Consider the following 17,188-nt stretch of genomic DNA (forward strand, 5'->3'; position numbering starts at 1 on the left):
TCCGTTTAGTCGTATTATAAACTACATTCTGGTTATTGCCGAATAAAAAAAAGAAAGGTAATGTAAAAAATAAAGTGACCAATTATGAGAAAAAAGGAAAGGTAATGTAACTATAATATCCCGTAATTTTTAGAATTAAAATAATAATAGGATAGTAGAAAAAAGTTGAAATTTTGATAAAGTGTAGGATTTAAAAAATAAATTGGACAAATGGGCATAAAAATTGGATCATATTATAATATGAATTACTTGTAGGTTAAGATATAGGGTTTTGTATCGTGATAAATACATCACATTCGTATACCTCGTATTTAATATCAAAGACTTGTAAAATTCATAGAAAATTCATCGTAAGTCAGAATTCGTTGATTCTGGAATTTTCGGAAAGATCTTTTCGTTCTCTAAAACTTTCGTGATTTGTGTTTTTTAAGAAAATATCGTTTAGAGGGTCAAGGGATAAATTCAGATCTAATCAGAATTTGAGGTAAGTTTTCGATCGATCTTACTAGTGTTTTTAAAATTATGTGTTATGTCTGTATCTTTAATTATAAAAACTTGGGCTAAGTGATGATATATTTTGAGTTATATGTGTTGTTGTATATGTGTCTATGTGTGGTATCAAGACGATAATTTTGGATCTCTGATTTATTCCATGGTTTGTGAAAATATCGAATAAAAACTTAGGACAGTAGTCACCGGATTGTAGTGATAGTTTTTCGAAAATTTAGGCATGTTATCACCGGTTTGTAGTGGTCGTGGCATGAGTTATTGATTTTGAATTATTGTTGTTTATGTGTTATGTGTATTGTGTGTCTCGAATAGAAATAAGAATATGAAAGTTTATCGAAAGTGTTTGTTCCGTATATCATATCGTATATCGTATCGTATTTTTTATGTGTATATGTTACTTGCCCTTCTAGTTGGATCAACTATTTTCTTGCTGGGTTGTATAGCTCATTACTTACAATTTCAGGTTTCGCCTAAAATTCGAGTTGGATAACATTGGAGTTCGAGGACTTTAGTTTTGGAGTAGATTGAGTTTGGACTTCCGCTTTTAGTTGCGTTTTTGTAATAGTCAACCATTGTAATATGATTTTTTGAGTTAGTAAATTGTATTATATTTTAATTTGATTTAGAATTAATAGTCCGAATTTGCGGGCTGTTTCAGTTGGTATCAAGAGCAGGTCGTCCTTCGGAGTGTATTAGGTATGAGACTAGTACATTCCCTAGGTATCGATCTTGTGGATCATAATTAAGTTTGACATGTAGAAGATTAGAGGGAATAGACCTATAATATTGTTGTAAATTTGGGGACCAAATTCTTTTAAGGAGTGTAGTATATAATATCCCGTAATTTTTAGAGTTATAATAATAATAGGATAATTGAAAAAAAGTTGAAATTTTGATAAAGAGTAGGATTTAAAATTAAATTGGACAAATGGGCATAAAAATTGGATCATATTATTATATAAATTACTTGTAGGTTAAGATATAGGATTTTGTATCGTTATAAATACATCACATTCGTATACCTCGTTTTTAATATCAAAATTCGTAGGGCTCTTTTACACAAAAATCAGCAGACTTGTAAAATTCATAGAAAATTCATCGTAAGTCATAATTCGTTGATTCTGGACTTTTCAGAAAACTATTTTCGTTTTCTACAACTTTCGTAAAACGAAGAAGTTTAGCTGAAATTCCGCGTGGGAAGGTGTATATTAATTACGTGTAGTGCTTGTTTAATTACGTGTGGTGCTTGTAGGGGTCATTAGATTAAATTAATCTAAAGGTTTAGATTAGTTATTTGTTTTCATTTTAAGAATTATTTCTATTCGAACAAATGTTTACAAACATATTCCCCCTTTGGACTTAAAACAGTTACAACAGTGTTATTAGTTCTTATATTTTCAAAAATAATATTTGATTTAATAATGGATGCCTTCGATCTAGTTTCTCGTGTCTCGATAATGAGCATCTCTTTTAATTTTTACATATTATTATTATTATTATTATTATTATTATTATTATTATTATTATTATTATTATTATTAAATATAAAGATCTTAAAATGAGAAATAAATGAGATTCAATTATTAGTACAACTAATTTGATGATATTTGTTATTCACGATAGGTTTATGTTAACTTTCAGGCGATTCTTTAGGACTGTGAGAGTCAATGGTCGGGGAGTCGGTGACGGTGTGATGATTTTGTTGTTGTTTGTGATACATTTAATTTGTGTTGAGTTTCTTAAACTGATGGGGATTTTTTTGGATCGTCGTGGCGGGTGTGGAGACAGAGACAGTGTTATAACAATTGTAATAATGTAAAATCAAATTACCAACATAAATCATATAAATCACCGGATCTAACTTTACTTGTTTTCATTTGAGCGCGGGTCATAAAGGGCATGGACCTATACATCGTATAGTGTAGCATACATTCTCACTTATAAATGTATAATTGGATTTTATTTGTAGGCATAACTTATAACAAAACTTACATTATTAAATTTCGATAAAAATTTATTTGCATTAAAATTGTATAATATATGCATTTTAGTTTTATTTAGATTTTTGAATTTTATGATGTTGCATATTATTTTCAAAACTGATTTAATTGGGCCGGATTGTAAAAATTTCTTTCGATCATGTCAAGCAGGCCCATTAACACCCTAAATTAGATATGCACAAAAAATGTGAATCCGAAAAGTCCGTTCGATTAGATCCGGAAAAAGTCCGGCCAGGTCTGATCCGACCTGGGGGCCTTAACAGACCACATATTTTTCGTAAAGATTTGGTTCGACCTGATCCAGTAAAAACCCCGATTTAAATACAATCCTGATTTTGGCCTGATCCAGATAAAAGTTGGCATGACCCGATTCGAGCCGTTAAAAGCTTGGATTTTATGTTAATTTTTAATAAATATTTTAATTAAACATAGGAAAAATTATGTCTTATATAAATTTATTTTATAATTGAATATAAATTCGAATAGAAGTTCTAAATTTCTAATAAGCTCTTTAGACAATTGATAATTACACATCTTTTACTTATACGTGAACAATTTTGTTAATATTAAGATCGAATTATTGAGATTTAAATTTAAAATTTTAACTATTCTACAATATAATATAAATAAATTGTTCTAAATTTTAATTAAGAGTGTGTTCGTATAAATAAAAGTCTAAAATTACAAATAAAAAAACAAAAATCATATATTATTACTAAAAAAATTAAAATTATCTATTTTAAAATTAAATTATTTAAAAAAATTCGGCAGCCCGACCCGACCCGATATATGAGCCTAAACGAGTCTAGTTATTTTATATGAAATTATTAAAAGATCCGAATTTTACAAAGCCCGACCCAATCTAGTTTTGGTGCATCTCTACCCTAAATGCAAAAATGCAACATTGTAATTTAACATTTGGAATGAGGGCAAAAATGTAAAAGTACAACAAAAGAATGCCCTTGGAGTTGTTCAAAATTACAAAAAGCCATTGATAAACAACCCACCTAGGGCACAATTGGTAATTAAATCGAATTTGGAGGCTTGTTTCCCTCCACACCTCCCCCATATATTGTTAGTCAATTGGTTGTAAAATCCCCCATTTCTATAACCCACCCCTCCGCTTGCTTTCTCCGTCGAACACTCAGAGTGGTGATTTTTGTTTGTCAATTGAGAGCTCTCTGCTTATAATTACACACAGAAAGTAAGTTTCTCATATCTTTTGTTATTCAATTATCGATTCTTTTTGTGATATTATTGAACACTTGTGCGTCCTTTTTAAATCTCTTGTCATTTTAGGGTTTCAGATCGGCTGAAGTTTGAATCTTTTTGATGTTATAATTCTGGGTTGCTACTGTTTGTTTATATAATTTGTGGGTTTGTTGTGTTTTTTTTGCGAGCTTTATGTTTTGTTGTATGTGAATTGTAGTTATGGTAGTTTTGTAATGACGAATTGTATTTTATACTTCGTTAGTTATGGGGAAGAGTTGTTGAGCTTGCTAGGGTTACGATGTTTGCGATTGAGCTTGTTTTGGTGAATTCGAGGCTTATTCGAAGTGGTGGTAGTTATGTATGTGTGTGTGTTGAGGGGGGGGGGAGGTGGTAACTGTTTGATTTATTATTTTATTGGAAGGCGAGTTTTTGGACTGATTCTGTTACTTACCTTAAGAGAAGTAAATAGTTGAAGGTTAGGGTAGCCGTGTTTTGGTTATTTCTGTAAGGAAGTGTCAGAGAATTTGTTGTAGATCACGTATCATATCTTTAACTGACATAATTAAGATACCTTATAATAATGGCTATGACAACAAAGGGACGATGTTATACTTTGTCTGTTGTGGTAATGTAGTCGAATGATGAGTCCCCGTGTCGGATACTTGGACACACGCATCCCCGTATCGGACACGAGGATTCTTCCACAATACTAATCTGAAATTTTATCTTCCAAAATTGTAGTCAAAATCTATTTTATCAAACTACATTCACAAAATTAAGTATCCATGTCTATTAGTTACTACAAAAGTATAGATTATCGTATTCATTTTTGCATAAACAAAATGATTTTACTTGTATTTTGGTGTTTTAGATTAATAAATGATGCATTTGATTTATTTTTTATACAATTGTTGGTTCTGTTAGTAGGTTTTATTATGTTTAACATTAAATATATATGAATTTTTTGTTCATTTTTCCGTGTCCCCCTGCACCCGTATCCCCATATTATATTTGTCGATTTCCCGTATCCCCGCACTTGCACTCCTGCACCCGTGTCCTTGCTTCCTAGATTCTTTCTGATATGAAGATAAACAAATTGTCGGCATTTACAATCTTTAAAAGTTGAAATTCTTTTTTTTTTTTTTTTCAGTTTTTGGAGCTTCAGCTGTGATCGGTGTCAACTTATCTGAATTTACTAATGATGTTGTGTTGTGGGTCCTCCGCGTGATGGTCAGGGATTTTGGAGGTTCCGGTTCAGATCAAATTTTAATTATCATTGCTGGTCCTGTGCGCGAGGTACTATATTAGCTTTTCAGATTCTTATTTACTCAAAAGGACAGGACGGTAGTAAAAGGATTCACTCTGGTAAGTGATGGAGTGCAACAAAGAAGAGGCTGTCAGGGCCAAAAGTTTGGCAGAGAAGAAGATGGAAAACAAGGATTATTTTGGGGCCCGTAAGATTGCAATCAAGGCCCAGAACCTCTATCCTGAATTAGAGAACATTTCTCAGTTGATTTTGGTGTGTGATGTGCATTGTTCTGCTGCCAACAAGGTCCGTGGAACTGAAATGGACTGGTATGGCATCCTTAAACTTGAGCAAACCGCTGATGATACAGTAATAAAGAAGCAATTCAGAAAGTTCGCTCTTGTTCTTCATCCCGATAAGAACAAGTTTGCTGGAGCAACAGATGCCTTTAAATTAATTGGTGAAGCTCAGGGAGTGCTTCTGGACCGAGATAAAAGGAGGATACATGATATAAAATGTAGAACTGCTGTGGTTAATGGGGCTCCGAGGCAAGCAAGCAGGCCTTCCAACGTACGGAGACCACCAGGTCCTGACAATAGTTCAATTAACGCAAATAAACAGTCCCAGCAGGCACGGCAAACTACCCAAGCAGGAATCCATGGTAATCGACCAACTTTCTGGACTGCATGTCCATTTTGTTCTGTAAAGTTCCAGTATTACAGAGAAGTGCTCAACAAAATTCTTACTTGTCAATCTTGTAAGAAGCCCTTTACTGGCTACGAAATCAATCCTCAAGCACCATCACAAAACAACTGGAGTCAGCAGGTTCCCAAACAAACAGCGGCTAACCATCCAGCTGCTTCTAATGTGGGTCCACATAGTAATTATACATACTCCACTGCTAAAGTAGAACTTGGGGGGAAGTCTGGTATTTTCCATACACCGTTTTGTGATGTGGCAAAGGGTTCTAAATTGAATGAAAAACATGGAGATGTTTCTATGAATAGTAAACAGAAGCGCAAAGCTGAAAATTCTCAAACACGTGCAAGCATGAATGGGAAGAAAAGGAAGAAATTATCCGAGTCTAGTGAAAGTTGCAACAGTGAAACTAGCACAGAATCCGAGGAAGAGATATCAGTTAAGATTGATGGGTTTTACAGTGAGCTGCCCACACGGAGGTCAAGTAGGTCTAAAAGAAATGTTTCATATAACGAAAATATTAATGACGATAATGACACAGCAGAGCCCACAGAAGAAAACAAGTCCAGGGATTCATCCCAACCCACTAAGGAGGCAGTTGAAGATGTACTACCAAAACACAAGCATCCTGGTATAAACATATCGAATGAAGAGGCTAAAAAGGCCTTTGCTGAAGAGGTGCTGCTTAAAAAAAGCAAAGACACTAAAATGAAGAGCGAGAAAGAAGAGCCGTCTGAAGTTGCTGAAACAGAACCAGAAATTTATGAATATCCCGATCCAGATTTCAGTGACTTTGACAAGGATAGAGAGGAGAAGTGCTTTGCTGCTGGGCAGATCTGGGCAATTTATGATACCCAGGATGCAATGCCTAGATTCTATGCTCAGATCAGGAAAGTACTCCGTCCTAAGTTTAAGCTTCGGATAACCTGGTTGGAGCCAGACCCAGATGATGAGGATGAAATCAAATGGGTTGAAGAGGACCTACCAGTTTCTTGTGGTAATTATAAACATGGAAGCTCTGAAAACACTGAAGATCACCAGATGTTCTCACATTTGGTTAGCTGGGAAAAAGGTAGTAGAAGAGATGCCTACAAGATATACCCAAGAAAGGGCGAGACATGGGCTCTCTTCAAGAACTGGGATATTAGTTGGTCTTCGAACCCGGACAGTAGCAGGAAATATGAATACGAGTTTGTTGAAGTCTTGTCTGAGTATGCTAATGGAAATCCTATATCCGTTGTTCACTTGTGTAAGATAAAGGGTTATGTTTGTCTCTTTTGTAGAGCAAAAAAGGAAGGAGTTGACGTTTTTGAAATAGCACCGAAGGAATTATACCGATTTGCTCATAGGGTCCCATCTTTTAGAATGAATGGTGATGAAAGAAAAGATATTCCAAGAGGATCTTTTGAACTAGATCCTGCATGTCTTCCCATCAATCTTCAAGAGATTGATCCTCCTGCTACTGAGAATATTAAATTTAAAAAAGCGCATCCCCCTGGTTCATGTTCTAATTTCACAACAAATTCTGTGAAACCAATTCCAAAATCCCATATGGATGTATCTAAAAGCCAAGAGCATAAAAACCAATCCAATTCCCGTGTGCAAATATCTTCGGACGAAGAAGACCAGAAGTTGGAGTCTGATATAAATGGCTATGCATTCAAGAATCCTACTGAAGATACTAGCGGTGCTCTAGATCCTCCAGACGAAGCTTATGAAATTCCCGATCCTGAATTCTATAATTTTGACTCCGACAAATCCATAGAGAAATTTGAGATTGGTCAGGTCTGGGCTTTATATAGTGATGAGGATGGTTTACCGAAGTACTATGGTAAAATAAAAAAAATTGAACTTCTGCCAAAGCATAAAATCCACATTTTGTGGCTGGGTAATAGTTCAATGCCAGATGACATGATACAGTGGACCGACAGTAAGATGCTTGTTGCTTGCGGTAACTTCAAGCTCAAAAGGTCGAGCTCAAGTCAATATACCAACACTGCCACCTTTTCTCATCAGGTAAGAGTAAAAGAAAACATGAAAGACGAATATATCATCCTTCCGAGGAAAGGTGAGATTTGGGCTTTATATAAGAACTGGAATGCTGGAATGAATTGTTCGGACTTGGGGGACTGTGATTATGAAATGGTGGAGGTGGTTGATGAATGTTCTGCGGGTAGAACTGTTTTGCATCTGGAGGCAGTGGATGGCTTCAAGTCCGTTTTCAGGGTGCAAGAGAAAGGACAATCCCCTGCAACAAGCAAGATACCCACAAGTGAGCTGCTGAGATTCTCCCATCAGATACCTGCATTTCGGCTGACAGAGGAAAAAGGTGGCAGCCTGAGAGGTTGCCTGGAGCTTGATCCAGCAGCATTACCGTCACATTGGTTTTCTTCAAATTAATATTCGAATATGATATCTCTTTTCTCTCCTTGTTCTCATCTTAGTTGCATAGTTTTGAATACCTATGCCATGTGAATCACAAGCCAGAGGCACTTCCTTCTGGTTCAGGCTGATGGTATTTCGAAACACCAGGGACAACTCTTTTTGTGTAGAAACTGTCCTAGCACTGGAGTTGTCCCCAACTAGACTATTTAAATTTATGAATCCATCTAGACTTCCCTGTTTTAGAATGGTTTTGCATGAGTTAGTTTATAGTTTGCCTGTTGTTGACGCTGATGATTTAGTTCTTTGTACGACTGAGCTTATATACTTAGCTGGTCTCAAAGAGTTAACCGAAGCTGCATTTTATTTGATCTTGGACTTTTCTTCTTTTCTTCCTTCTTGGCACTTATTTGTTGGCATCTTTATCTTTGATCTGTACCTATATCAAGATCTAGTAATTACTCTAATGAACCTATTTAGTATTCTTTCAAGAAAAAAAATAAACCTTATTAAGCATCTATATATACTTTCTAATAACAGAATTTGAATTTAAGTTTATCATCATATTAATAGCGGTTACTTTAGATTTGTAATGCAGCTAGCAGAGAAATCTATGACCTTACAAGTTACAACACTAGCTTTGTTCTGCCATTGCTTTTCTTTTCGTAATTTGTTAGTTCAGCTGTCCCAAGTGCGTGCAAGGGGAAAACTCGGACTCTGAATATAGGATTGTGTGTGCCTGGCCGTCATATTTTGGCCAAGTTTATCGTACCTACGGCCCCCATATCATGCGGCGATCGGCGATGATCTTTTTTGTTTTTTTAAAATTTTACCGCGGTCATGCCAGATTAAAAAATTTCAAACGAGCTTCCGTTATGCGGTAAAAAATATAACAATCTTGATTAAATATAAATGTTTGTAAATTGTAATGTACGACAATTTACGGATTTTATAATTCATTAAGAGATTCTTAGATTATAAACTATAAATACCTCATAGTTATACATTCTAAAAATCTGTTAATTCGGCCGAGTATATATAAACTACTATAAGAGAAATGTTAGGTTCTCAAAAACCGTTACCGAAATGATTCTCGAATGATGAATTGTGTATTGAATGTTTACTCGTAAATAAGATCGGCCTATCATGCATTAATATTAATTATACGAATAAAAAGATAGCATGTATTATTTTAAAAAAAATTGAGAATTTTTTTGGATACGTGGAATTGCTCAAACTATAAACACACATTGCTCAGTTTATAAACACATTGAATCAAAATATTCTGAAAATTATAGTCTAACCAGGAGTCTGGGACTAATAATCAAGGGATAACATATATCCGAAAAATCGAGTTTAACAATACAGTAATTTTCATGTCTAAATCTTCTCCAAACGCGCAAACAGGCACTAAAAGCCCACTGCCTTTTTCAAAGGCAAACAACTATGAATGATAGCCTCTCTCTCTCTCACACACACACACACACACACAACACAGTCATAATTTCCCTCCAAATACACAATCACCCCAAATTGTACAAATCTCCCCCAATTGGTAAAACCCTAGACCTCACATACCTGAATTAGTACTTGCACTCCCCTTTGTTCCCTACAGTGTTATATATACAGTGTAAAAAACATATTTCCTTTCTTTTTGAGTAATTTTGTTGCAAATTAGGTTAATATGAGCTCATTTCGAGACGAAGATAATGATGATGAGATTGAGGCAAATACGAATAATCTAAACCCTGAAGTTGATGTTAGTGATGCCGAGACTGAAATTATGGATAGTCAGCCTTCTCCCGGTAATTTATATTCTATGCTGATTTATCGAGATTAAAAATACACCGTTTCTATTATGTCGGGACCGAGAAATAATATTATTTTATTGCGGTTTTACTTTTAGTAAGCTGGAGAGTTGGCCAACACAGTTGTTATGTTTAAATGATTGAAAATTTAGTGATCATTGTGTGCGCACAAAAGTATAGGTTTATTTTAGTAGGAAAATGTGTAATGATACGGGAAACGATAATTTTAGTAATACATTTTGCGGAACAGAATGTAAAATTAGAAAGGGTTTAAATTATGTTGGTTATTCGATTTTTCAATGAATATTGTTTAAACTTTCGAATTGTATGATGCCTGAATATAAAATACGAACTGTTAACTGAACAAGCAGAAGAGTGTTGATAATTTATCGTTCTGTGTTAGGATGTGGGCTATATGATAATACTGTTCCTTCCGAAGATGCTGAGTCTCAAGGGGTATGCCTTGCTGGTGAAACCCAGGCAGTGGATGATCTGGGATCTGAAGATTTGTGCACTCAGTTGCTTGATGACGGTTATACAGAAGTTGTGGTGGATACTGACAATGACGGAACTAAGCAAATCGAAGTTTTAAGTGACACTGAGGCATTGCCTGATGTTGTCTTTGAGAAAAGAGTTGACAGTCATACCGTGGAAGAGGAGATGATGCTGCAATCCTGTGTGCGGAAACAGAATGGTCGTGAATCCAAAGAAGTCCAGATTATTGAAAAGCACAATACAGGTCCGAAGAATCTTGTAAATTCAAATGTTTGTCTTTAATTATATATTATGTTCTTCAGCTTAAGCCCAACATCAATATGATGCATAAAGTATGTAGTTGAATGTTGGAAACAAAATTATATATAATATATTAGTCCAGTGATAAGAAATCGAATGACGATTTATTTGAGTGAAAAGCTGATAGTCTTTTATCTTTGTGGATGTGTGTTGTTTATCATGTAACCCTAAGAAATTTTATCTACAAATTTCTAAAAATGTTAATATCTTGGTTTAATGACAGCAAATAATTTGTCAAGTGGATGTTTCTGAAGAATAAGTATAATTTTTATACACGTACTGCAGTACATGTGTTCTTTTTGGTGCCAACTTATGTGTTATTCTTTTGTCAGTTGAATATTAAGAAAGCCATATGTACATACTTTCATGCTACAACCTGCCTTCCTTTACCTCTGTTAGCACCTAATATTATAAAAAAATTCTAAAATAATTTTACAATTATTATTAAGTTTTGCCTAGGTATGGATAAGAAGCTATAACTAAGTGTAAGTAGTGTAATTTTTCGTTATTGTGCAGGGCCAGTTCTTGAAGGATTTACATCATTTCGTGTCGCAGCTATTAGGTCTTCTGGTTTGGCTGCTCGCAACATGCCTTTGAAAAGAACTGACAACACTTCATATTCCAATGGGAGTGACGGTAAACATGAGGCAGAGAATAGTGTAACATTAAACTTTTTGGGTCAACTTGATCAAAGACATAATCTGGAGGAGCATGACGACAAATTAAAAGGATCTAGTAGTGAGAACAAGTGTACGGTTGGCAAGTCAGCAGCTAGGAAACTTTTTAATGAAGAAAAATCTAATGAGAAAGGAGTTGATATAAATTTTAGTGACACCGGCGAGGAAGAAAACTTTCCCCAAGTCTGCATTTCTGAAAGGGAGTTGGCAGGGCTGAGCTATGTAGATTCTCAAGAGCCTGGAGAGGCATCACAAACCATTGCTCTTGACTTTGTGGACAAATTTCTGAAAGTTAATAGTATAGAATTTGATGAAGAAGCTGAAATTAGAAAGTCAACTGGGGTGAAATCAAAGTCTCTCTCAGGTGCTAAAGGAATCCAAAGTTTGGCTAAACGTGCTAATCACATTTGTTCAGCATCTGGTGGGACATTTGACTGGGATGATTATCAAGAGGATGAAGGAGGTGAATTTTTCAGAAAAAAGAAAGAAGGACGCAAGGCTCCTCAATCCTTTCCCCAACCTCGGGATTTTAAACGTCCTAATCCAGACAATTGTTGGGAAGTCAAAGAAAACAGTGACAGGGTAGATCAACAAGACATTTCTGGCAGTGTAGCTAGTGTATTTTACTCCGATTCAAATTTACTTTTGCACAAACCAAAAGAGATTGATAAATCAATGAAGGTGGCCGGAAAATGTATTGTAGAAAATCTGATCAAGAAGTTGGATGATGCCAGAGATGAAATGGTTGAAACTGGTACTAAGAAAGATAATCCAGACTTGCTGGATGTAGGAGTTGATACTCAGTTGGCTGCTGATGCAATGGAAGCCTTATGCTACGGGGTAGGCTTGAATGATCATGATAGTAATTTATGTAATCAGGATGCTGAAATCCTCGTGCCTGGCACTGCAAAAAGAAAACTCCGAAAAAAGTTAGAATCGGATAAAGATTCTATTCAAGAAAGAGCATCAAGAATTTTAAGATCTGCAGTCATTACAAGACAATCCAATCAAAATAAAATGTCTGGTCCTGGATTGACTAGAGGGTCCTCCATTATATCAGAAGAGCAGTCTACAAAAACTAGTAAGCAGTTTCATAGAACTGAGGATATGTTTAACTTACACGGTGCACTTATTGAAGAAAATATGAATGCACAAGAATCGGAAAGAGGCATTATTGGTGAAAATGAAAGATGTCGTGTTGCTGCATCAAGTGGTAAATATTTACCCATTGCTTGTCGTACTAGGCAGAAGGCATCAAATCAAACACAGCGGGACACCAAAACATCAACTGTATTAAAAAAGGGGAGAGATAATTTAAGTGCCCCTATTGCTCCTAAAAGGAAAAGGAGCAGGGCTTCATTGAACACACTTGCCAGAGAAAAATGTACTGAATTAAAATCCATTGGACCTGAACACCTTGAGGAAACCAAAGTAACTAATATTGAGTTATCAGATTCACAGATATCTGGTACTAGTACAGTCCGAAAGGGAAAGGTTCATCAAAACCTTTCCAAAGAGGAGTTAGATACAAATTCAAAAATCAACTTCACACAAATGAAATCAGGCATAAAGAGGAAAATTCTGGCTTCTGGTGTTAGTGGTCCAGCTTCGCGTCAACGGCATTCTCAAAAAGGACTGGTGAAGGATACTTCTGTAGACCACAACACTTACCCCCAGAATGCCATTGGAGCTTCAGAAGATTTAAATGTGTTTAAGGCTCAGATAAATGAATTTACTGCTGGAAAGAGTCACTTAGCTATTACGGCTGCTGAGGAAGCAAACTTGAACCCAAGGTCTAGAGTATCATTAAAGGACAAATGTACACCAAAATTTTCAGCATATATGACCCCTAAGCAATATGGAACACCTATAAATGAAGCTTCTCCAATTTGTATGGATAATGAATATCACAAAAGGTCATCCAGGAAGAAGCTATTAAAGTCACCACTAAAGAGAGAAGTTAGCAGAATAATTGCTGATGGACCAAAATCTGCATATACATCCAAAGATTTACGTAAGAGGAGAGACATAACTCAGGTTCATGTTTTATTCAGTCAGCATCTGGATGGAGATTTAATTAAGCAGCAGAAGAAGGTACCTGTTTGTATTATGTTCTGCTTGATTCCTGATTCAAGCGCATTCAAACTCGAAAGTACTAGTATGCATTCGATTTAATGTCACAGGTTTTATTCCGGTTGGGAGCTTCAGTGGCATCCTCGATTCTAGATGCTACACACTTCATAGCTGATGAATTTGTGCGCACGAGGAATATGTTAGAAGCTATTGCCTACGGAAAACCAGTGGTGACACCCTTTTGGCTAGAGAGCTGTGGACACGCTAGTTGTCTCATTGATGAGCGAAACTATATACTGAGAGATGCTAAAAAGGAAAAAGAGATTGGCTTCAGTCTGCCAGTTTCACTGGCACGTGCATGCCAACACCCACTTTTACAAGTATGAAGTATGATTTTTTCTTGCTTGATAGTGGTTATTTGGTTCTTCTTTATTGAATTACTTTTCCTCAGGGCTGTAGGGTCTTGATAACGCGTAATGCAAAACCTGGTAAAGATATATTGGCAAGCTTAGTGAATGCAGTTCATGGCACGGTGAGTAGTTTTTCCGAGGTTCCCTTATTTTTTAATCATTTATGCTAATATTAAGAACTTGCTAATCTTCTATTACGCTGTCTACAAAATGTCAAAATTGAGAGATTTAGTCTTAAATTATTACTACTTATGGCATGAATGTAGATGAACGTGTGGATTGAGACTATCATTGTTCTTCTCCAATAAAATTGACATGCAACTGTGTTCATATGCGAGTATGAGCTTTCCTAAAGGTCAATCTTAAAGCCTAAGAATCCAGTCTACAGTTGGGTGCTAACAGATTGTGTCAAAATTTGGTCAATTTCTGTTTGGTGCTGATAGTATTGATCATAACTACTTTAATGAAAACCAAGTCTAAACTTCTGTTCATTAATGTTGGTGTTCTGCCACTAAGTTCTGGAATTGTGAGCCACATACAATATTACTGGTTGCGGAGTGAATTTTGTATCTATCTGCCTCTCCCCTCCTTCCCGTGATCCATTGAGAGGGCGGGGAGGAGGGGGGATATTTCGACTTAGTAGCAAGCCTAACAAACATCATTAAAATCCCAGATTCTCACTTTATAAGGCACTCCATCTAGCCGATAATGGGCTTAGTAAAGACTCCTCATGTCTCTGTTAATAACGAACAACCCTGATTTTACACAAACAGTTTCTGAATTTTTATGAAAGTAATATTTAATGAGGCTTTGCTTCAGAATTTGCGGTTCTCAGTGCTGATTTAGTGAAGGTCCTGAAGCATAGCATGTGTTTTGTCCTTGATTTAATTGGTAGATCTTGTTATTTTTGTCAAAGGGTGATATCTTTATTGAGTCATACTACAAATTATGGTTTATTAAACCATGCAGCAACTTTAACTTGATATTGTTCTCAAGTAAACCTATAAAATTCGGATTACAAGTGTTGATGTTTTTTGTTCATTTTCTTGTTATAGATGTATTGTGTTTTAAGGAATGAATACAACTTAATTGTACTACAGCTAATATAGTGATTGATGCAGTTTAGAGTTACGCTTATCTAAAATAGGTTTTGATAGCATGCTGTTTGGGTTCTTTTTATCTAGAAATAGGGAACTAATCTTCTTAAAGAAAATTAGAACTAAAACAGGTTCTCACTTCTCATGCTGTCATGCATATAAAGGATACTGTGAAAATTTTGATTCATGCTGTTTTTAATGCTTAGCTAGAAAGTGGAAAGTACTCTTCCAAAAGAAATTTAAATAAGTGATCATAGTCCTTCCATTGAGAGGATAACTATCAAAGTTACTACGAATTTTTTGGTCGTGAAGACTGATGAAATGCAGAGTCTTTTTACATTTCTGAATATTGTATAGTGAATAGACCACCTTGCATAAAGACTCTTGGTTGCAATTCAGCATAATTCTAAACTTGAATGCCTTTTATAAGTTCTCATGTTGTTGTCTGTCACTAAATAATGGCAGGTGACATGATTCTCAACTAATTAATATCAGCGCTTAGCTACAAAATTGGAGCTTTAGCCTTGGGATTTGTTAGTAAAATTGAAGAACTAAATACCTAAACTATTTATTTAATATGACTAGAGTTACATTTTTCTGGGTAAGGTAACCTGAATGATTTGTGGGGAGATCGGTGATGATGGCAACCATTTCTTCTCGTATTTCAAACTATGCTGAATTATGACACATACAATTTTTTTCTTTAAATTACTTGGCGGATCTTGAATAGTTCTTGTTAATCTAGTTTGTTTTCAAGTCCACTGAATATTTATGCTCAGGTTGTAGATGGAATTGGTCGATCTGCACTGAAGGATGAACTAATTCCAAGTGACTTGATCGTTCTTTCGCGTGAGGAAGATTATGCAGAATGTGTGCCTTTTCTTGAGAAAGGTTAGGAATAGTATGTATACATACGATTAAACTAGTAATAAAGAACATTGCTTCTATTTATAATATCAGCATATCACCCGATGTTTATATACAGGGGCATCAGTTTACAGTTCCGAGCTACTTCTAAATGGTATAGTTATTCAGAAGCTGGAGTATGAAAGGTCATTTTTTTTTTCGAATTTTATTAATTCATTTTCCTGTTTCTGTAATATTAATTCAGTCTTACCCTAAAATAAAAAAATTAAAACGAAAAGTAGTTGCTTGGTTTTCTTGCTATATAATATTCATGATTTGTTAATTTTACCAATAAAAATGAGATCTTATTTATTCGGATTTTGCCACACTACCTAAAGTTTGTATGTAATCTGGTATTCTTAAGCTATGATTCCTTGTATCCTTTTTGAAGCAATTTGCTGTATATGTTTTTTGTTAATATTAACATGTTCTCATTTTCTTACATGACAGGCATCGACTCTTTGCTGAGAATGTTAGGAAAATGCATTCCGCAGTTCGGTTAAGAAAAGATGCTGATGAGTATAGTTCTGTGGCTAAATGCAAATGATAGTGTTCTTTTTTCTATATAACTTCTATTTTCGTTTTATCATCTATCTCTATGCACTATTCTTAGTCCCCATCATCCCCCCAGCCTCTCTTTCCTGCTTTCCACACCCTGATTTTATTTTCTAGATTTTAGATTAAGTTCTTAAGATACTTCCAGCCTTGTACAGATAGAATAACACACGCACACGCACATATATGTATACACATTCTTTTTTCACTCTTTCTGGTGACAGATATTGCCTGAGTCCTATTTTATATATAGATAGAGTTGTGTATGATGCAAAAGAACAAATTAAAGAAATCAAAACAGGTATCTGCTACCTTATATTACAACTCAAGTCCGCCGTTAAATTCCAGGGCTCAACCCTGGACAGGCGGTGGAAGCTATAAGCTGGAGATCGGCAGGGGGGAGAATATCCGCGGGCCCATCCTGGGCCATTACACGGAAACTATAGCAGTTAGTTTGATAAAGATTGAGTGAAATTGCAACCTGTGTATACCTTATAGTAAAAGTAGCTGGTTCTTTTCTCATCTCAATGTATACTAAAGTTACAATATTTGATCATTTTATCAAATGTGTTATGCGTAGGCACTAGGCAGTACAACAGCATAAAGTTTCTCTTTGCTTGATAAAGATCCCCCTTCCCGGTAGAAGCAAGAAAGGTTTTTTTTTTTTTTTTTTTTTTTTTTATATATAGCTTCAAACATTGTGCCTTCCCAAGTAATATGGTCCCGTGAACAAGTGATGTCGCCTTACCAATTACCATATACCCTATACTGTTGAACTATCCACATTCATTACCTCTCAGACTTGTGCATATTATTGT

The 17,188-nt window shown here is 35.3% G+C and overlaps 2 protein-coding genes across 4 annotated transcripts; both read left to right on the top strand.

Annotated features, from left to right (window-relative positions):
- The first annotated feature begins 3,559 nt into the window (after positions 1 to 3,559).
- Positions 3,560 to 8,441, top strand: LOC141659182 (uncharacterized). Of its 2 annotated transcripts, none has more exons than XM_074465953.1 (2): positions 3,560 to 3,714; positions 4,873 to 8,441. In XM_074465953.1, the coding sequence occupies exon 2, from the start codon at positions 5,095 to 5,097 to the stop codon at positions 8,065 to 8,067; it is 2,973 nt and encodes a 990-aa protein (XP_074322054.1). In that variant the 5' UTR covers positions 3,560 to 3,714; positions 4,873 to 5,094; the 3' UTR covers positions 8,068 to 8,441. The 2 variants fall into 2 exon arrangements, with proteins under 2 accessions (XP_074322054.1, XP_074322055.1); XM_074465954.1 differs by having other exon boundaries at positions 3,592 to 3,714; positions 4,958 to 8,441.
- Positions 8,442 to 9,387: 946 nt separating this feature from the next.
- LOC141659183 (uncharacterized) lies at positions 9,388 to 16,966 on the top strand. 2 transcript variants are annotated; one of them, XM_074465956.1, is made up of 8 exons: positions 9,388 to 9,854; positions 10,261 to 10,596; positions 11,169 to 13,423; positions 13,513 to 13,782; positions 13,854 to 13,934; positions 15,689 to 15,800; positions 15,870 to 15,961; positions 16,266 to 16,966. In XM_074465956.1, exons 1-7 carry the CDS (start codon positions 9,734 to 9,736, stop codon positions 15,956 to 15,958), a joined length of 3,264 nt encoding a protein of 1,087 aa, XP_074322057.1. In that variant the 5' UTR covers positions 9,388 to 9,733; the 3' UTR covers positions 15,959 to 15,961; positions 16,266 to 16,966. The 2 variants fall into 2 exon arrangements, with proteins under 2 accessions (XP_074322057.1, XP_074322056.1); XM_074465955.1 differs by having other exon boundaries at positions 9,390 to 9,854; positions 15,895 to 15,961.
- Positions 16,967 to 17,188: the final 222 nt, after the last annotated feature.

This window comes from Apium graveolens, chromosome 5, assembly GCF_009905375.1.
Source record: "Apium graveolens cultivar Ventura chromosome 5, ASM990537v1, whole genome shotgun sequence".
Taxonomy (NCBI): Eukaryota; Viridiplantae; Streptophyta; class Magnoliopsida; order Apiales; family Apiaceae; genus Apium; species Apium graveolens.